This window comes from Dermochelys coriacea, chromosome 21, assembly GCF_009764565.3.
Source record: "Dermochelys coriacea isolate rDerCor1 chromosome 21, rDerCor1.pri.v4, whole genome shotgun sequence".
In the NCBI taxonomy this organism is placed as follows: Eukaryota; Metazoa; Chordata; order Testudines; family Dermochelyidae; genus Dermochelys; species Dermochelys coriacea.
In genome coordinates, this window is record NC_050088.1 from 9,655,445 (window position 1) to 9,677,630 (window position 22,186).

The 22,186-nt window shown below is 46.8% G+C and overlaps 1 protein-coding gene across 6 annotated transcripts in view; it reads left to right on the plus strand.

Moving 5' to 3' along the window:
* ITPR3 (inositol 1,4,5-trisphosphate receptor type 3) overlaps positions 1-22,186 on the plus strand; it is a 97,824-nt gene that overhangs the window by 24,812 nt on the left and 50,826 nt on the right. For all 6 annotated transcript variants that reach the window (XR_006276439.1, XM_038379735.2, XM_043500286.1 and 3 more), the window contains exons 2-3: positions 4,691-4,761; positions 19,315-19,436. Coding sequence is in view for 5 of the 6 variants with exons in the window: in XM_038379735.2 (XP_038235663.1) it covers positions 4,691-4,761; positions 19,315-19,436 (193 nt within the window). In the remaining variant the exon portion in view is untranslated. The remainder of the gene's footprint in view (positions 1-4,690; positions 4,762-19,314; positions 19,437-22,186) is intronic.

A 22,186-nucleotide genomic window follows, 5' to 3' on the forward strand; every position in this document is an offset into this window, starting at 1 on the left:
CCACTCGATCCCACATCCTCTCCTCCAAAGCCTAGTGTAGTCCCCGCGAGTCTTCCTCGCGGATTCCATGGACTTTGTATCTGGCTCCCGGTTCATGGGATCTGTCTGTAACCCATGTCCTGGCAGAGGTTACTGGACAGAGCTATGTGTGAAACAATTCCCAATAAACTCAACTGCTGGAGGGTCGTTCTCCTCAAACCTGCTGCTGAGTAGCTGGGTGAGAATGGGGAGAGGGCCAGGCAGAATCAGGGTGGCAGATGGAACTTTATTACTATTAATTTAGGCCTGCGTTGTGCCACGTGCTGTACTGATCTCTAATGCACCTGAGAGCTTCTGTTGCAATAGCTTTATAAGACGTCCAAGAGAATTAAACAGGAAGTGGCCGCGTCCTTGTCCAAAGCTTCCAGCAAATAGGGAAGGAAGAGGGAGAGGTCAGAGGTCGCTTGAAGGAGGTGTTGGTAAAGACTTGGGCCAGATTCTGACCATTGAGACACCCGGGTGTCAATCTAGAGTAACCCCACTGGATTGATACCAGTGTGACCGAGATGGGCTTCCTGGCGCTCTCTCTTTTAATCACCTCTCTGGCCTCCGCTTGCCCACGCCTCCTATTTCAAGGACACCGTGCCATTTTCCTCTCGTTGGGGGTCTTCCAGTTCCCCATGAGTTAGAGCAGAGTCCAGATTCCTCGGGATGGAGCAATCGAAAGGCATTTTCCCCACAGCCAGAGCGCTGTGAAGAGGGAAGTTCTCTGCAAACCGAATATCCAGCTTGCTTGCAGACACCGGGGAATGTCCATGCATAAGTGCAGGCCCAAGCCCTGCTCGGTGCGTTCAGTTTGTACCCAGGAGCTCAGACACAAGTGCTGCCAGTGGTTTTCTGGCTCATGGCTATTTCAGAGATGGGCTGCTGGTGTCTGAGCTCGGGGAAGCGAGCTGTAAGGCTTGAGCTGCACTTACGAAGGTGCTGGGCAGTGCTAACCTGGGTTGCCCCGAAAGGCAGAGCTCTGGGAAGCTTTCCCTCCTCGTATTCTGCCTGCTAACATTAGATTGGGCTGCACTGCTCTGTGGCATAATCCCCTTGATTGCACCTGTGTCTGATTGGAACCAGAGACCTCGGAGTCCCTGGATGCCATTGTCACACCTCTAAGGTGTCATGTCCTGCTGCAGGCTCATGGCAAAACCACTTGTGAGATTACTTTGGTGCAACCAGGTGGCACGATCCCGTGAGGAAGAGTGGTAGTGTGGTTAATGCATTGGCCCGGGACTCACGAGATCTGGTTCGGTTCCCAGCTCTGCCACAAACGCCTGGGTAATGCTGGGTAAATTGCTTAATGTCTCTCTGCCTCTGTTCCCCCTCTGTGCATGAGGGCTGATGATGGCCCATTGGTTGATCTCAGATCCCTTGGAGTCTGCATCCCATCTGCCTTCCTCCAGCCACTCCATGATTTGTCTGCAGGCTGAATTCAGCCCCATTGTCTTAAGCAGCCTGTGGCAGGTGGGGGCCTCTGATGTCTCTGAAAAAATCTGCTCCGTGTGCAGCGGCAATCAAAAAAGCTAACAATGTAAGAACTGTTAGGAAAGGGATAGATAATAAGACAGAAAATATCATAATGCCTCTTTATAGATCATACCCTGAACCCTGCATGCAGATCTGGTCGCCCCATCTCAAAAAAAGATATATTGGAACTGGAAAAGGTATACAGAGAAGGGCAACAAAAGTGATTAGAGGTACGGGACGGCTTCCGTATAAGAAGAGGTCAAAAAAGATGGGGACTTTTCAGCTTTGAAGAGACAACTAAGGGGGGGGGGTATGAGAGAGGTCTATACAATCATTAATGGGGTGGAGAAAGTGAATAAAGAAGTGTTGTTTACTCCCACACATAACACAAGAACAAGGGGTCACCCAATGAAATTAATAGACAGGTTTAAAACAAATGCCAGGAAGTACTTCTTCACACAATGCACAGTCAACCTGTGGAACTCCTTGCCAGGGGATGTCGTGAAGGCCAAAACTATAACAGGGCTAAAAAAAAGAACTAATATGTTCATGGAGGATAGGTCCATCAATGACAATTAAGGAGGAGGGGCAGAGATGCAACCCCATATTCTGAGCGTCCTCTAGCCTCTCTTTGCCAGAAGTTAGGTGTGGGCAACGGGGTGGATCACTCAATGATTTCCCTGTTCTGTTCATTCCCTCTATAGCACCTGGCATTGGCCACTATCACTAGACAGGATACTGGGCTAGATGGACCATTGGTCTGACCCAGTATGGCCATTCTTATGTTCCCCTTTGGCAGACATGTGCTTACCAGAGCATGCAGTTTCCCTCAGCATATCTCTTCCAAAGGGCCGGCATGGAAAGGTGAAGTAGCATAGCAGGTATGGCTTGCCTCACTGGAGGAGCTTGTTCCTCAGTTATGCCTGGTCCTTGCAGGGCCTGCGGGAGATCCTGACACCTACAAGATGGTGTGTGTGGATAGGATGAGGCATGTGGAGCAGCAGTTGAGTAACACTCAGATGAGAGGTAGGCAAAACAGGGTGCGGCTTTGCTTTTGCAAGCCCTCGTCTGTCAAGTTATTTTGTTTGGCAGAACAAAATCTGGGCATGTTTTGGATCAGGTATCATGGGGAGGGAAGTCTGGCTTTGATCTGTTGTTTGGTGAAGTCCTACACTCAACATGATGGCATTTCTCTGTCTGTCTGGAGCAAAATAATTTCTGAACACCATATCCAATCAATGCCAAAACGTCAGGGAAAGTTCTAGGCACCAAAGGGCAGAACCCTATGGATTTTCTTGAAAGCCCAAAAGAGGGAAATAGGGGGAACATAAAGCCCCTGGGCATTTGGTTAGCAGACCTATCATCTTTAATGAGGTCTGTAATTGTCTATAGATCAAAGCGTCAGCTGATGTCATCCATTAATAGCTTCCTGCATAATACTCTCATTTAATCTCTGCCCATTATCTAAATGGAGTTTTAAATATTGACATCCTGAATGACTGATCTCCCAGCCAGAAAGAAAAGACTTATTTCAACACTTTAGAAATTATACAAGTTTAACTACTTATGTTTTTACATATGCCCCTAAAACTGAGGGGACACACCCAGAGCCCCCAGTGTGAGGGGAGAATGGGGGACATGCAGAGACCTGGGCATGAGGGAGGTGGTATTGGGGTCCCTGAAATAGAGAGGGGTGAAAGGGGGGGCGGGGCACACAGTGACCTGGTGAAGAAAATGGAAGGATGCGAGTCCCTGTTGTGTTCAGTGAGCTTAGCTGACAAAGCACCAAAGTGTGTGTTTTCCTAGTTCTTAGTATCAACTATTCATCCATAACAGCACAGGTCCTGGAACTGGGGTGGCTGCCGCACCCCCTGGCTTGAAGTGGTTTCCATTATATACACGATTTACAGTATGGTTCAATGGCTCTCAGGACCCTCACTATAAAAATTGTTCCAGCCCCACTGCATGACAGTATTGCCATTGCATGCTTTTTCCCAGTAATAATATCAGATTATTCACTTAGATATAAAATGAGCGGTGGCTCTTGGAGGACCCACCGAAAGCATGAAGAAAAGGGGGCTGTAACACTTAGAGTTGCAAGGCCCAAGGAGCATGGAGTTGCACATTTAATAAGACGGGACGCGTGCCTACCAAGTTATGTGATCCTGAATTCTCATAGCAGGGTGGAATAATTACATACCAAGAGCCAGAGCAGTGCAGGCTAAAACAAGGGGATGGTTGAACTGGTTTGGAAAAGAGAACTGAGCTCAAAACTCCCTTCAAAATAGTTCACTTAACTGGATATGTTTCAGAGTAGCAGCCGTGTTAGTCTGTATTCTCAAAAAGAAAAGGAGTACTTGTGGCACCTTAGAGACTAAATTTGTTAGTCTCTAAGGTGCCACAAGTACTCCTTTTCTTTTAACTGGATATGTTTTACTGAGAGGCCCAGGGCAAAGGCCTGGATCCAAACATTCCCAAACTTTTGGGAAAGCTCCAATCTGGAGCCCATCTTTGTGTCTCGTGCTATCCCTCTTGTACAATGGGTTCTTTTTTGGTCCGAGTTGTGCTGGGGTTAGAAGCCGAAGCTCCAAAATACTGCCAGGAATCCTAGTTGTTCCAGGAGGCATGATGGCTGTTTACTCAGACACCTATTTCTGTGCCATATATGGCAACAGAGTCTCTCTATGCTAAGTATGGGATTCTCCTTTAGTAGCACCTTCAGGATTTATATGTGAGATTTTACAGACTGGATTGGTAAATACGTTGCAGAGGAGTTCTAGTGGGGGCATTCTCAATATAGAACATCAGAAGCTTTGCCAGCAATGCATATCTGCAGTGGTTCATCCTAGGGGACTGATAGATGGGCAAGCGTGCAGCCCATAACACTGGATGGTGAAAACCCCAGGAGGTTATACATGGTGGAGGATCCTGACAGGTATAAGTTGATTGAGGACCTAACTGCTATGGTGATAGGTATTTATGGAGTCCACATATCTAGGTAGAAAACACAGGAAGTCGTCTTGTGGGTCCAGCATTGTGTAACGTTAGTGATGTTTAGACTTGAAATGTGACAATAGCACAGCTTCTTTGGCAGCTCTGTGGTTTGTGGCGAAGCCGCTGAGCTCGCTGAAGTATGTAATGTCTGTAATGTCATTGTCTCTGAAATGTTGTTGTTTGCTTGCTTGTTTTCCAGGCTGGTGGATGATCGGTGTGTGGTGGAGCCAGCAGCTGGCGATCTGGGTAATCCACCCAAGAAGTTCCGGGGTAAGAGGCCACGTGGTGTCTGGGGAGCGGCTACTGTTGTGTTCCTTCTGCAGCCTACCACTGGGGCACGCTATCTTCTGCAGCAGAATGTGGGCACCAGCTTGCACTCTTCTATTATGGCAGTCGTATGGGCGTCAGTATCTCAAACCTGCCCCATCTCCTCCGTGTTAACTGGTGCCAGTATTGGCAGCCTGAGCAGAGAGGCCTAGGACTGAATGGCCTGTAGATCCTTAGCCCCTCTCTGCATTAGGGTGGAATGCCATTTGTGCTCCATTGTGGGGGAAGCTTGCCCTGCTGCCACACATGCTCTGGATTGACAGAGTTGTCAGTCTCCAGGGCTGTCAAGCTGGGAAATAATCATCCTGCACCATTGTAGCCTTTCTGGCTTCTTAGACTCACAGACTTTAAGGCCGGAAGGGACCATCATGATCATCTAGTCTGACCTCCCGCACATTACAGGCCATAGAACCTCGCCTGCCCACTCCTGTAATAGACCCCCTAACCTCTGGCTGAGTTACTGAAGTCCTCAAATCATGATTTAAACGAAAGACTTCAAATAACAGAGAATCTGCCATTTATAGTAGTTTAAACCTGCAAGTGACCTGTGCCGCATGCTGTAGAGGAAGGCAAACCCCCCCCGGGTCTCTGCCAGTCTGACCCAGGAGATAATTCCTTCCTTGCCACAAATATGGTGATCAGTTGGAGCCTGAGCATGTGGGCAAGACCCACCAGGCAGATACATGGGAAAGAATTCTCTGTAGTAATTCAGAGCCTTCTCCATCTGGTGTCCCATCACTGGCCGTTGGAGATATTTGCTGCTAGCAGTCACAGGTCGGCTACGTGCCATCATAGGCATCGTCATCGTGCCATCCCCTCCATAAACGTATCAAGCTCAGTCTTGAAGCCAGTTAGGTTTTTTGCCCTGCTGCTCCCCTTGGAAGGTTGTTCCAGAACTTCACTGCTCTGATTGTTAGAAACCTTCCACTAATTTCAAGCCTGAACTTGTTGATGGCCAGTTTGTATCCATTTGTTCTTGTGTCCACATTGGAGCTTAACTTCTCTCCCTCCCTGGTATTTATCCCTTTGATGTATTTATAGAGAGCGATCATATCTCCCCTCAGGCTTCTAAACAAGCCAAGCTCTTTGCATCTCATCTCAGAAGGTAGGTTTTCCATTCCTCAGATCATCCTGGTGGCCCTTCTCTGCACCTCTTCCAGTTTGAATTCATCTTTCTTAACCATGGGAGGCCAGAATATCGTTCTTGATTCCTCCAGTGGCCACTGGCTTTATGACTTGGAGAAACTGATTCTCACAGTGCCTGCGCTTTGCTGTGAATGAGAAGGAAAATTCGTACCCCTCCTGAGATCTGGTTGCTTAAAGGTGAGAGATGATGGTTTTTGTTTCTATTACAATAGCACCAACCCTGAGGTCAGGGCTCCATTGTGCTAGGTGAGAGACAATCTCCGCCTAAAGAGCTTGAAAGCTTGCAATCTGAATAGACGGGTTTCAGAGTAGCAGCCGTGTTAGTCTGTATTCGCAAAAAGAAAAGGAGTACTTGTGGCACCTTAGAGACTAACAAATTTATTAGAGCATAAGTTTTCGTGAGCTACAGCTCACTTCATCGGATGAATAGAGCAGACAGATGACGGAATGATGATTAGCACTGTGGGGAAGCGAGGCCCACGGACTCTGAGGCAGAGCGAGCAATTGAATCCATTTTTTGAAGTAACAGTCCAGTGCCTTCACCACAGTCCATCCTTCCGCTCTGAAGGTCCACCTGATATTCTGAGGCATGTTCCTCGCTGTGCATGTGTTTGTGTATCCTGGCTGCTGGTGGAGCAAAAGCCTTGGGAGGGGGAAGGGATGTGTGACTGGGAGGGATGCAGAGACGGCAACTGTGCTGTGGCAGGGTTTTTGGCTCTAGGAACTAACTGTGCCAGAGGCCTAGTGCTTGCTCTGCTTCACTGCGCCTCCCAGGGAGAGATTAAGCTGCTCTTTGATGAGGCAGGCAGGATTTAGGGAGATGCGTTAAATCCCCATCCATCCTCGGCTGTCATGCTCCAGCCGCCCCACCCCATCCTGGTGCAAGCCTCCGTCGTTGTTTCCCATTCTCAGCGAGACGCAGCCACTGCAGAGTTCCCTTTGTGAGCTGGCTTTCTGGAGTCCTGATCCAAATGGAAAAGGTGATGAATCAAGTGAGGGGCAGGGCGGCTCCTGGCTTGTGGAAATGGGCTGGTGAAGCCAGAACTTTCCTCTCTCTTTCCTGCACACCTTCCATTTCTAGCCCCTCCGTGTCCAATCCGGAGAGGCCCACTGAGCACCCTCAGCTGCCAGCTCCTCTCAGGCTTTGGACTTGGGTCAAGAGTTGGGTCTCTTACCCAGTTCTTCCAGCCCCTGAGCCTGTGAGCTGAGGAGAGCAATGGACTCTCTCTCTTCCTCTTCACTCCTTTGGGTCACAGCTCCGCTGCTCTCTGTGGTGTAAGCAGAGGTGATAAGGCGAGTGAGCAGGGATTCTCAGCCCCTGAGATCTTCAACTCCCTCCTTGGACCTGGCCTTCAAGGCACCGCAAGCTCAGCCATATTGCTCTTGAAGGAATTGGGCTTTCCGGGGCTGCTTTCCCTCTCACACAGAAGCAGACACTATTACTTGTCTTGTAGGGTAGTTCCTAGGGGTCCCAGTCATGGCCCAGACCCCTTTGTGCTTGGTGCTGTACAGACACGGAACAAAAATGCGAGGCCCTGCTTCCAGAAGCTTCCAATCTAAGAACCGAGCAGGAGATGACCGGTAGATGCAGACGGACCGACAGAGGAAGCACAAGGAGCAGTGAAGGCAGAAGTCACGGCACCCCCATTGCCAAGCTGATTGGAGGCACTACAGCAGAGAAGAGGGTTTAAAGGAGGACAGCCAGGAGGTCTTGCAGATGCTTGCGTTGGGCTTGGAAGATGTGATCCTGTTACGACCTGTACGTACAGTGCCTAGTGCAGTGGGGCCTCGACTTGGTGGAACTCCAGGTGCGACCGCAGTATAAATGTTAAATAATCATTAACGGCACGACACTCAAACATCATCAGTTTATCCAGACTGCCCCTAACTGGAGCTGAAGTAGCTGTACTCTCTCAGGGGCTGAACTTCTGCCACATCACAGAACCTGAGACCACGCTAACAAGTGGAGAACTGGAAGAATCCTTCCGCCAACCCCACCTCAAAGAATTCTTTCACAACAGTGCTGACGCCACTCACAATTGCCACATTCCCACTGGTAATCACGAGAAAAAAGAATTGTCTGACTTGACACCACAGAGCGGATGAAACCACAGTCTTGTTCATTACACTGATTGATTGCTTCAGGAAAAAAAAAAAGTGAAGTCCCTTAACAAACATCGCATCTGGCATAGTCTCTCCACTGCTGAGAGGCCAGCTATACAGTCCCTGAAATCTAACCACCAGATAACGATCAACCCAGCAGACAAAGGGGGCACCATCATAGTCCTCAACTGTAATAACTACATAAACGAGGCCTTCTGACACCACCTACTATAAAGAAAAGGAGTACTTGCGGCGCCTTAGAGACTAACAAATTTATTTGAGCACAAGCTTTCGTGAGTTACAGCTTACTTCATCGGATGCATTCTCGAAGGTGCCACAAGTACTCCTTTTTTTTTTTTTTTTTTGCGAATACAGACTAATACGGCTGCTACTCTGACAATAAAGAATTCAAAGACAACTCCACACCACAATTTACCCAGGAATTTAAGGATATCATCAAATCCTTCCCCAAACAACTCCAAGACCTACCAACTCATTCCCCATTAAACCACCCCAGGGACCTTCTACGTGCTTCCCAAGATACAGGGGAACCCAGGCAGATCCATCATAGTTGGCCATGACATTTACTGAAGAAATATCGGGACTCCTAGAAACCATCCTGAAACCACTCGGTACACAAAGGGCCAGCTTTCTCCACAGCACAACCGACTTCTTCCATGAACTCCACAACATTAACAACCTCCACAGCTGTCACTTCCCTATCCACCAACATCCCTCACAATGACAGCATAGCTCCCTGCCCCAAATATTTACAAGACAATGGACAACCCTCAGATATCCACCCCAAACACATCACCACACTCATCCATTTCGTCCTCACCCATAACAATTTTACCTTCAACAGCAAACACATTGTCCAAACCACAGGAACAACATACTAGGACGGCTCCCCAATATGCCAACGTCTTCATGGGCCACCTTGAAGAAGAATTTCTGGACAAATGCCTCACCAAACCAATGGCATACCTGAGAGACACCAGTGATATTTTCATCTTCTGGACAGACGACTTAAACGCCCTTCTAGATATCCACCACAACTTCAACAACCATCATCCATTTATTAAACTCTCTCTGGAACACTTCCACGCTAGCATCAACTTCCTGGGCACAGTGATCAGTGTCAGCAATGGAACCCTCCAGACAACAATATGCAAGAGACTCTGGATCAGCACACCTACCTTCCCAGATCCAGTAACTACCCCAAGCACACCAAGAAAATTGTTATCTACAGCCAGGCACTCAGAGACCACAGAACATGCTCCAAAGAGAAAGTCTGGGATATGCATCTTAACACACTTAAAACCACCTTCACCAAACAAGGACACTCTGCCAGAAAAGTAGATCACATCATGGAATGGGCCACCCAAATACCCTGAGAGAAACTGCTTCAATACAGAAATAAACCGTCCTCTGACTGCACACCCCTCATTGTCACTTACCACCACACGCTGGAACCCATATGGATTATCATCAAATGACTACAGCTCAAACTTGATGGGGACCCCATCCTGAAAAAAATCTTTCCTGAACCCCCTCTTCTGGCCTTCAAAAAAAAAAAAAAACAAAAAAAACCCAAACCCTCCCCCCCCAACCTCTCTAAGCTCATCATTTGAAGCAAGCTCCCCACAGGACACACCAACTCAAAGTGGCACCAGACCCTACCAGAGCAACAGGTGCAAAACCTGCAAACATATCTACAATGATCAATGCCCACCACGATGTGGGTGAAACCAAACCATCAATACGCTCTTGAATGAACTTCTCCAGGAAAGACAAAAACACTGTATTCATAGAATATCAGGGTTGGAAGGGACCTCAGGAGGTCATCTAGTCCAACCCCCTGCTCAAAGCAAGACCAATCCCTAACTAAATCATCCCAGTCAGGGCTTTGTCAAGCCTGACCTTAAAAACTTCTAAGGATGGAGATTTCACCACCCTCCTACTGAAAAATTTTTTTCCCTAATATCCAACCTAAACCTCCCCCGCTGCAACTTGAGACCATTAGTCCTTGTTCTGTCATCTGCTACCACTGAGAACAGTCTAGATCCATCCTCTTTGGAACCCCCTTTCAGGTAGTTAAAGCAGCTATCAAATCCCCCCTCATTCTTCTCTTCCGCAGACTAAACAACCCCAGTTCCCTCAGCCTCTCCTCATAAGTCCTGTGTTCCAGTCCCCTAATCATTTTTGTTGCCCTCCGCTGGACTCTTTCCAATTTTTCCACATCCATCTTGTAGTGTGGGGCCCAAAACTGGACACAGTACTCCAGATGAGCCTCACCAATGTCAAATAGAGGGGAACGATCACGTCCCTCGATCTGCTGGCAATGCCCCTACTTATACATCCCAAAATGCCATTGGCCCTCTTGGCAACAAGAGCACACTGTTGACTCATATCCAGCTTCTTGTCCACTGTAACCCCCTAGGTCCTTTTCTGCAGAACTGCTGCCGAGCCATTCGGTCCCTAGTCTGTAGTGGTGCATGGGATTCTTCCGTCCTGAGTGCAGGACTCTGCATTTGTCCTTGTTGAACCTCATCAGATTTCTTTTGGCCCAATCCTCTAATTTGTCTAGGGCCCTCTGTAACCTATCCCTACCCTCCAGCATATCTACCTCTCCTTCCAGTTTAGTATCATCTGCAAACTTGTTGAGGGTGCAATCCACACCATCCTCCAGATCATTTATGAAGATATTGAACAAAACCGGCCCGAGGACCGACCATTGGGGCACTCCACTTGATACCAGCTGCCAACTAGACATGGAGCCATTGATCACTACCCGTTGAGCCCGACAATCTAGCCAACTTTCTATCCACCTTATAGTCCATTCATCCAGCCCATACTTCTTTAACTTGCTGGCAAGAATACTGTGGTAGACCGTGTCAAAAGCTTTGCTAAAGTCAAGGAACAACAGGTCCACTGCTTTCCCCTCATCCACAGAGCCAGTTATCTCGTATCACCTGTGGGTGAAGACTTTTTTTTTTTTTTTTTTTTTCCACAAAGTGATCACTCTATATCTGACCTCTCAGTCATCCTCTAAGGAAACCTGCATGACACTTTCAAAAGACGAGCCTGGGAGCTTAAATTCGTAACTTTACTAGACACTGAAAATCAAGGTCTGAATGAAGACACAGGATTTAGGGCTTATTACAACAACCCATTAACCCCCCTCTTTTAACCCTTTAACCCTCCTATGACTGCAGGGGTGTTAACCGGCCACTTCACCTTGAAGGGACCTTTAGAATATGTGCTAACTACTTTTACACTTAACTATCTGTTTGATCTTGTATTTAGCTGTGACACTCTCCAAACCTTTTCCAGACCTGAAGAAGAGTTTTGTGTAGCTCAAAAGCTCGTCTCTTTCACCATCAGAAGTTGGTCCAATAAAAGCTATTACCTCACCCACCTTGTCTCTCTAATATGCTGGGATCGACATGGCTACAACAACACTACCTACAAATAATAATTAATGCAAACATTTCCCATTTTGCCCATGTCTGTGGAAATTGTGCACCTCCCATCACCCCCTGCTAACCCCTGAGGCTGCCAGAGAGCAGTGCTGGGATGGTTCAAAAACCGAACCAAATGCATCTGAGAAAGGTATAAACACGCCTCCCCTAAAGTACACCTCCTTGGGCATTATTAGTGTTTATGGCATGCACCTGGGGCGCTTGGCGCTGTGCAAAATATAAAGAAAGCAGCAGTCCCTACTCCAAGGAGCTTCTGTTTTAATTTGATTAGATGGTGTAGTCCAGATGCAGAATACACCAAACACTCTTTCTACAGCATGGTGTACACTGCAAGCAATGTTTCAGAGTAGCAGCCATGTTAGTCTGTATTCGCAAAAAGAAAAGGAGTACTTGTGGCACCTTAGAGACTAACAAATTTATTTGAGCATAAGCTTTCGTGAGCTACAGCTCACTTCATCGGATGCATTTGGTGGAAAATACAGTGGGGAGATTTATATACACACACACAGAGAACATGAAACAATGGCCTTTTGGTATGATGTAATTTAGCCGTATAGAGTGGAAATCTGTCAATCATGAAAAAACTCGTACAGATACAGACAGATATCATCTTCCTCTCCAAATGCAAACAGATGGACATCATACCAAAAGGCCATTGTTTCATGTTCTCTGTGTGTGTGTGTGTGTGTGTGTGTGTGTATATAAATCTCCTCACTGTATTTTCCACCAAATGCATCCGATGAAGCGAGCTGTAGCTCACGAAAGCTTATGCTCAAATAAATTTGTTAGTCTCTAAGGTGCCACAAGTACTCCTTTTTTTACTGCAAGCAATGCAGATATGGAGCAATACCACAGTGTCCCGGGGGAGAAAAAATTTCCCTAGTTGCAGGTTATAGTCTTGATGATGATTGTGGTGGTTGTTTGCGTCTCTTTTATCCTTGCTACGGTAACTTTGCTGTGTGCATAATCTTCTTTCAAATCTTAGCTGTTTGCTTTAATAGTATCTTATAGCAGTGAGTTCCACAGCTATCATTACATGTTGCTGTAGGAGTTTCTCCTTGTATCCAGTTGAAATAAAAAGCGACCTGCATTGCTTTCTGCTGCAGGGCAGCTGCCATTTTGTGTGTTTGGGTTGATTGAGTGTGATCTGGGACACACACATTCACTTTTTCTCTCTCTCTTTCTCTGTCTTCTCACGTGCAGGTTTTACTCTGGTCCTCACTTAGTTTCCCTTGCTCGGACCCAGAGTAAAAGTGAGCAGTTGTGCTTTGGGCATGGAAAGATGCGGAATGGGAACAAAAGCTCCTCTCCTCCTCTTCCCCCCCCCCCACGCCCTCCAAAACCTTGTGTCCTGTGACTTTGGTGAGCTTTCAAGGTGGAACAGACCTTGCAAGTATGTGGTTCTGCTTTGCCATCCTGAGGTGGCATGCATTTGACACTCAGAGCAAAAGCCTGCAAGCTTTATGCAGCCCCAGGGCACCATCCTGCTCTCCTGATGCCAGTGGTACTCTTGTCTTTGACTTGGATGGGAGCAGCCTAAGGTGATCATGGTAAAACCTGTGCAAGCAGTTAAGGAGTCATGGTTCCTTGTCCTAACGGCCAGGAGAATCTCGCTCCGTAGAGATGGGCGTGGATCAAAACCCTGGATCCAAACTCTTCCAGACTTTGAAGGTTCCGTTCTGGCCCAGCCCTTTTCTACTTCACAAGGAATCAGACTATAGTGTTCAGCCCCTTGTTATAATGGCTAGGAAAGTAGCAGTCCCTTTTGATCTGTTGTAAATACATTTCACTGTGAAGGAGGAGGGGGAAAAAAACAAACAATGATCCTGATTGTGTGTTAATCCATTGTCACTCTTGGGCAAGGGACAAAGGGGGGCTTAAGGTGACTTCAAGCCCTCTTTGCATTCTCTGCCTTCTGTGGCTGTGCAGGGCCCTACCTGGTGTAAGTTAGAATAACCTCAGGGCTGCTCTAACTCAGTGATTCTGAACCAGGGGTGCAAGTACACGTGGCCTTCCAGGGGGTACATCAACCCATCCCAGACATTTGCCTAGTTTTACAACAGGCTACATAAAAAGCTCTTGCAAAGTTAGTACAAACTAAAATTTCATACAGACAATGACTTGTTTATACGGCTCTATATACTATACGCTGAAATGTAAGTACAATATTTATATTCCAATCGATTTATTGTATAATTATATGGTAAACGTGAGAAAGTCAGCAATGTTTCAGTACTAGCGGCTGTGACACTTTTTTGTATTTTTATGTCTGATTTTGTAAGCAAATAGTTTTAAAGTGAGGTGAAAGTTGGGGGTGCGCAAGACAAATCAGACTCCTGAAAGGGGTACAGTAGCCTGGAAAAGCTGAGAACCTCTGCTCTAAATGATGCCCTGCTTCCCATATGGGCCCCAGGAAGCGGAGAGTAGCCATAAAGCAGTGCATTCCGGCCATGCACTGATCCAAACCCTGTGTTGGGGTGCAGTGCTTTTATAGAGCCCTTACACCACATGGGGATTCTCGGAGAGGTGTTTCTGCCCCCTTTAAAAAGAAAAGGAGTACTTGTGGCACCTTAGAGACTAACAAATTTATTAGAGCATAAGCTTTCGTGAGCTACAGCTCACTTCATCGGATGCCTATTGGCATCCGATGAAGTGAGCTGTAGCTCACGAAAGCTTATGCTCTAATAAATTTGTTAGTCTCTAAGGTGCCACAAGTACTCCTTTTCTAGGCATCCGATGAAGTGAGCTGTAGCTCACGAAAGCTTATGCTCTAATAAATTTGTTAGTCTCTAAGGTGCCACAAGTACTCCTTTTCTTTTTGCGAATACAGACTAACACGGCTGCTACTCTGCCCCCTTTAAGACTCCTTGCTGCTGCCAGAGTGGCCTAAAGAGGCTGTCATGCAAGTGAGAGTCTGGCCAATGGTTTGAAAAATACCTTGGGAGTCTCTCCCTCTAGCTGCCCCGAGGCTAGAAAGGCAGAGTTCAGCTGTGTTGCCCTGGCCAGCCCAGGCACTACACATCGTTCTGAACCAAGCCTGGTGGGTCCTGTTTGCTTGCTTTTTTGTGGTTCTCCCTCCCCCCCCAGGTTCCTGTGAGAGGCACGGCCCCACGTTGAGGCATGTTGGGAGACAGCAAGCCAGGCATTTAATTCCTCCATGGTGTTGGGCAGATGACGGTGTTTGTGTGTGGTTTTTTTTTTTTTTTTTTTTTTTTTTTTTTAAGGGACTTTTGTGTGGGGTGTAACAGACGGCGTAATTGCTGGGTGTGAGTATATGGAACAAGGACATGTGGGGCATGATTCTGCCCGGTGCTGTGTGCTGCCTGTCAGGTGCTATGCACACTCAGCATCCTGCAGGGGCTCAGCACCTCGCTGGATTGGCAAGGCCTGAAAAATTTCAGCAATGTATTCTCTCCTGTGCTCAACCTTTGGACTGGAAGATTCTGGTTTCTGCTCCGCAGGGGGTTTCTCCAGGTGTTTAAATTCAGTTCAGTTTAACCCCTGCCATGATCTACTTGAGAGCACATGTGTGCTGCCCTGGGTTTGCTCTAAGGAGTGCAGTGGAGGGCAGTGGTGAAACTAACATAATGCTGGCTAAGAGCTTCCCCCAGCCTGCCACCATTAACTCTTCACTCCCAGTCGGTTGGTGGGTGGAACAGTGGTTAGATCACAGGGCTGGGAGTCAAACACAAGGCTTCAAATCCTGCCTTTGCTACAGGCTTTCTGGTTTCCGCATGATAGTGCGCAAGTCACTGTATCTCTCGGCTTTGATGTCCCTGTCTGCAAAATGGGGATAATACTAAGATGGGTATGAGCTGCCATGTTCAGGAGAGCTGGTGGGAAACACTTTTCCTGGCCTAGGAATATTTTCAAGAGTTTTGCCCATCTCAAATCGGGATGGAAAGTTGAAATCTCAAATAGTCACAAACTGAAAAACTTCTTTCTTTGTTTGTTTGGGTCAATCAAAATGTTTGTTCCTATTTTGACTTTTTCTTTTTTCTTTTTAAAACTTTTTTTAGTATAAGTTTAATTTCAAAACATAAACCTGTTTTCCACTGGAAAATTGGATTTTTTTTTTTTGACCCCTTGGGAAGCACTGACAGTTTGGTGAATGGTTTTGGTCTCGGTAAATTGGCATTTTTTGACCCAAAACCATTTTTGCAAAAATGTTCCCGGCCAGGTCTAATGCTCAGCTCTTGATTGAAAATCCCCTGAGGTTGAGGAGCAGTTTGGATCCAGGGCTTTGATTTGGATCCATCTCTTAATAGCCGTACTGTCTCGGTGCCTACCTCACCAGGCTCCTTTGCAACCTCATTAACAAAAAGAAAAGGAGTACTTGTGGCACCTTAGAGACTAACAAATTTATTAGAGCATAAGCTTTCGTGAGCTACATGAGCTGTAGCTCACGAAAGCTTATGCTCAAATAAATTTGTTAGTCTCTAAGGTGCCACAAGTACTCCTTTTCTTTTTGCGAATACAGACTAACACGGCTGCTACTCTGAAACCTCTCATTAACAAAGTAATGAAAGCGCTCTGAAATCCTTGGGTAGAAGCTGGTGCGGGCTGATTGAGTCTTTCTCTCAGTAACCCTGTTATAACCACCACATTATGGGGGACTGTAGGAAACCACCAATTTAACTCCAGGTCCTTGTAGGAGGCAGCAACCCAGCCCTTTGATCTGGACTCCGAGATTCCCTGGCCATCTCCCTTAGAGTGGTATTTGGGGCCAGTCTTAGACCCAGTAGCCATCATGAGGACAGGATAGAGCCACCCTGGAGTCTCATTCTAGTAGTATAGCATCACAAGGGTTCCTTGGCGTGGGATATGCCATTAGCAAACAGACCTGTGAAATGAAACCTGAAACCTAGCCTCCCTCCAGAGGCACAGAGAACTGTGCCCTGTGCCTGTTCGTTTGTCACTCCCAGGTAAATAAATACATGCTCACCAGCAACTCAGGACGGGAGCCAAGGATTGAAAATGATTTTTTTTTTCTTCTTCTGTCTGAAGTTTCTGGGCTGCTATTTCAGGAGCAAGTAGGAAGATTGAGGCCTGTGATCTCTTCCTCCTCCAGCCCCTTCTGATCCTGATCAAAAATGCAGTCTCTGAGGCTGTGTTCCAGGGGTATGACCTCACTTCTCAATTCACAAATCACGAAGTAGGGTGTCTGGGTCATTGCATGGTCCCTTCCCCCACAAAAAAGCCTCTTAACACTGAACAGCATAGCGGGAGTGGGGAGGCTATAATGGATCAATCACACCTCTCTTGGGATCTATCTATCTATCTAATGTTGTCAGATAATTCACACATTTGGGGAGCCAGGGTCAGACCCCTTGAGCTTTGGCTCCTGAAACACAGGCCTTTACCTAATGAACTTAAAGACATTTTCATAGCAACTGGTACCAATAGTAAATCTATTATCCTCTCTGTGAGTATTCACCAGAGAGCAATATTGCACTTACACTAAGCCAGCTTGTTGCATGACTTTGTCACACTTTGACACCTGCTAAAGGAGTAAAAAATTCCCACTGTTTCTGTGTTCGGGTGTTCTTCCTGCACGGTATACCCAGCTGAAGAGAGAGGATGCACTTTGAAGCTGCATTTCATGGACCGAATGCTCAGTCACTCAGAATCCTGGGGGATTTCCTGGTGAATTCAGAGAACAGTTGACTTGATCGTCTTAACTGTGTTTTTTCTAGCTTTACTGCCAGTTTCTCTTGTACTTTATTCCAAATACAACAGAGGGAAAGAACCCAATTGTTTAGAACATTTCACATATGGTCTTTGTTATGGGGGCTGCACGTCTAAATCTTTGGGCTGGAATCTAAACCTTTGGGCTGGATTTTGTTGTCAGTTTCACCAGGGTAAGTTCTGCGTGACTCCACATAATAGAAAGGAGCTACTCTAGATTGCACTGCTGTAAACAACATCTCGTCTTTGGTGTTTGACTTGGCTCAGCATGTGTGCAGACCACGTTTTTGGCACAGTCAGAAGAGGTAGTAACTGTGTGCAGATAAGTACGTATGTGCACAGTGACCTGTTTGAGGCAAGCATCAAAGTTTTAGGGAAACCGAATCTGTGTTCCCCCTCCATGGTCCACCAAGGGCACCAGCTTAAAGGTTTCATCTCCCACATGTCACCTCTCTTAGGTAGAGACCCGTGTCTCCCTCTCTCCTGACTGGCTGTGCAGTTCCCTGCCTATTCTGTGATATCCCTAGCAAGCCAGACTGGCTAAAAGGCCCTACGTCTGCACTTTGCCTTCCCAGTGCATTGCCTACAGTTATAAGTTACCACACAGCTCTTGCTAAGCAAGCACATTTATTCTTAAGGTGAAAGCATCACAGAGAAAAACGTATTAAAAACAATAAAAGTAGCTGTATATGTGCTAATAAGCTTAGCAGAGGTCACCCCAGCTCCAACCTCAGGCTCCAGTCGGTGTCAGTCCTTCAAAGCCCACAACTGAGTGTTCCCCATGGTTTTGGATTCATAACTGTCTCAGAATCAGTACCAGAACCAGGCGGGGCAGTTCAGCCATTTCTTTATACAGCTTGGGTCTTTACCTGGTTCTGGAGACAAGATCAATCAGCAGACAATGACCCTGTTCTCAGGGTGTCCCTTCCAAAGGCAGGTTTTGAGCATAATCAGAGTAGGGGAATTTGCATTCACCTCCCCTGAGGTATTCCCCAGGAAATCCACTTAAGTTATTGTCCCAAAAGTCCATTCTTGTCTTGCACATTTTCAATATAGTCCTTTGAACTCTCAGACCTCACATTACATCTCCCCCCTAGAGAGGTTACCTACAATCCCGGCCCACGTTAATACAGAAACTTTGCATTTAATTCAACGTACCCCAAAGAGAGTTAATCTCAATAAGGTCTGCCCAAGGAAATGCAAGAGATTGCTGTATCTGTCACAGCCTGTACCTGGACTATCACTGCAGAACACCCAGGTTGAAAAACTTACCAGTTTGTGTAGTAATTTCTGATGAGAGCAAATAGATCTGAAAGTCGGGGAGCAGGTTAAACGACTGAGTCATCTCGCCAGTGACTCTCAACCTTTCCAGAGGACTGTGTCCTTTTTGGGAGTCTGATTTGTCTTGCGTATCCCCAAGTTTCACTTCATTTAAAATCTACTTAGAAATTTGGACATGAAAATACAAAAGAGTCACAGCACACTAGTACTGAAAAATTGCTGACTTTCTTATTTTTACCATATCATTATAAAATAAATCAGTTGGAATATAAATATTGTCCTTACATTTCAGTGTATAGTATACAGAGCAGTATAAACAAGTCATTGTCCGTATGAAATGTTAGTTTGTACTGGCTTTGCTAGTGCTTTTTATGTAGCCTGTTGTAAAACTAGGCAAATCTGTTGATGAGTTGATGTACCCCTGGAAGATCTCTGTGTACCTCCAGGTCTACGTGTACCCCTGGTTGAGGACCTCTCCTTTATACTTATCAGATGTGAAGCTGAGGCCAAGATACTCAGCTGGTGTAAATTGCCACCGTCCCACTGACTTTCACCAGCTGAGGGCGTGGCCTCTGGAAATGGAATGGAGTGCCCTTAACTCATTGCAAGATCAGGGTCTTTGCTCAGCAGTCCTGAAATGGGGACAGTGTCTCTACAGGCTTTGAACGTGACTAGCCTTATTCCCACACTGTCCAGCCACAGATGTAGGTCCCTATAGAGGATATGCCACTGACTGAACTGAGCACGTCCCTAGAGTGATGCACTGTAACCCTTTGGCCTTCTGTCATTCTAGACTGTCTTTTCAAAGTGTGTCCCATGAACCGCTACTCTGCCCAGAAGCAGTACTGGAAGGCCAAGCAAACCAAGCAGGACAAGGACAAGATTGCTGACATGGTGCTGCTGCAGAAACTCCAGGTGAGGCGAGCTCGGCCAGTGGGCGCCGGTGAAATTCCAGGCGACAATCCTCGCAGTAGGTGGCCGAACTGTTGAGAGAACCTTAGTGACGGCAGGTCCACTTACGGCAGCCCATGGCTGGCAGGGGCTGCCCTTGAAATATAGCAGGGCTCTCTGAGATGCATAAGGTTGCCCCGACTCTATTAGGATCTAAGCAACCTGGGAAATACTGCAAATAGGACTGATCCTAAGCCCACAGAAGTCAGACTGCTGTTGACTTTGGATAAGATCCCCGCTAACTGTTGCCAGTTTTCTTAAATGACTTTGTAAATTTATGAGGATTAAAAGATTTTTTTTGTTTTTTTTTTTGTTTAAGACCAGAAGGGACCATTAGATCATCTAGTCTGACCTCCTGTGTAACAAAGGCCAGAGAATTTCACCCAGTTATACCTGTATTGAATCCAGTACCTTGCGTTTCACTAAAGTGCATCTTCCAGAAAGGCATCCACTCTTGATTTGAAGACATCAAGAGATGATCGCTATATTCTGCTTCATCTGTGCTGATAATATTACCTCGTGTACAGGCACCCTCTCTTTTCCTGCGTGGGTTAGAAAACAACTTCTAATATCAACAGATATGCTTGCCATTAATGGAAGCAAATTAGCAACTGCATATAGTGAGAGCACTGGCAGACTGTGTGTGTGTGTGTGTGTGATGTCCTCTGTTAAATGTTTCTGATTTGAGTCCTGATCTCATTTAGTACCGAAGAACTTATACAACTTCGTGCTCTGCCCCTTATGCCCTCTCAGCATTGTGTGTGTGTGTGTGTGTGTGTACACCATATTAAAATGTACACCTATATTTGTAAGCCAGTAGTTATCCCCTGGATGAGGAAGGAGTTTTATGCAATGTACTACCCGCACTGGCTCCAGGTTGAAGCCCCCTGTAGATTCCAGGACAGAGCTGGCATTCAAGGTTGTATTTATCCAAGTCCCCAACTAGCTTTAAACCATCTTTCAACCAGAGGAAATAATTTCCTGAAATAGTAGCAGCCCAGAAATAAAGAGCGGAAATCCAGGCCTGGCGTTCTGTCTGCAGCGGTCTGAAATGTGCTAAGTTTAGTTGCCAGATATAGATATAGATATAGATTGCCTTTTGTTCCTCTTTTCGTGGAGGTTTTTGAGGAATTTAGTATTTATAAGCGTCTCAGTTTGGTAGTCGCAACGAGAGATGTGAGGCACAGACAGGTGCTATGCACGATTTCCCTTCTGCAGCTGTGCGGATGCTCCCCGCATCCTGCCCTGCAGCTTCCTGCTATTCCAGTCCCACTATCTCCCTCCCCACAGCAGATGCTCCTCAGTGAAGACTTGTCACCTCCCTACTGATACCCCCCTCCAGAAGAGGCTGCTGTCAGGGCTTGCCCACACTTAAAACACTACAGCTGCGCCACTGCAGCTCTTCAGTGTAGATGCTACTTCCTGTCAGCATAGCTAATCTTCCTCTCCGAGGGGCAGTAGCTAGGTTGATGGAAGAATTCTTCCATCAATTTAGCGCTGCCTACACAGGGATTTAGGTCTGTTTAACTACACTACTCCGGGGAGTGTGTGTGAATTTTTCACACCCCTGACCAACATTGTTAAATGGACCTAATTGTCTAGCGTTGACCAGGCTTCAGTCTCACCTGGTGGTTTTGTGACTAGGACAAATACTTTGTAAGAAACCAGTTGGGAGCATCAAACTCCTTTCCCATCTGGGAGCTCTTTGCATTTGAGACACACTGGAGCCAGACCCCCAGATCTGAACAGCCTGGGCTTCATGGGGCGGGGGTGGGGGATTGGAAATTGGATTTAGTGCCACACACTGCTGCAGACAATGAGCTCTCAGAAGCAGTGCTGGTGCAATGGGTTATACTTTTTCTCTTTCTTGCATCCCTGGACCCGTTTCAATGGGTTGCTCTTTTCCAAGCTGCCTGTAAACCCACCCTGGGGGCTGCTGGGTGTGGACATCTGCTTATTTTCCTTACAGTTCCTTTTTGCAGCCCTGGTTCCTGCTGAGCCCCGGGGTCCCGTCCAAACCGGGCATGCTCAGGCTCCCGCTCCCCCATCACTGGAGTGGCAACAGAAGCAAATGTTTATCCAGAGATTCCGAGGGATTAGGGATTAATTAAAGAAAAATAGCAGCAATGTTTTAAAGAGCTTTTAATTGTCAGTGAAGCAGCCTGAAAGCAGCAGCGTCTGCCAAGGCCAATTTGCAGTTGTGGCCCTGCCTACTTGGGTAATTGTTTTCAACTTTTGCTTTTAAGGGACTGACTCATGGCAAGGGAGGTTTCCAGCCCTGGATCTTCTGTCTGTTCCATTCTCAGCAGCTCAGGGCTCCTTTTCCCCTTCCCCCAGCTTCCTTCCTGTCCTTTGCCAGGAGGATACCGATGTGAACAGCAATCTCACCAACATTCATTTCCCCTGTCTCCTGAATGATCCGGGGAGAAGGTGGAGACCCTCTGGGCTGACGGTGTTATGCAAACTGGTTTAGGAATAGAAGAGTAGATGGGAAAGGCACGGGTTCTCCCATCCCCTTTACTCTGCTGCAGTTGCAAGAATTCAATGGAGTGTGTCTTGAACCCAATGAACCACCCGCAAAATCACCCTGTAGCAATCCCTGGTTACCCAGAACTTTATGGATGTTGGCTGTGAGTCATCTGCATAGACTTCATAGCCATAAGTTAGGGACCTTTCACTCCTCAAAACACCAGCTGTAAGCATAGCCTCTGCTA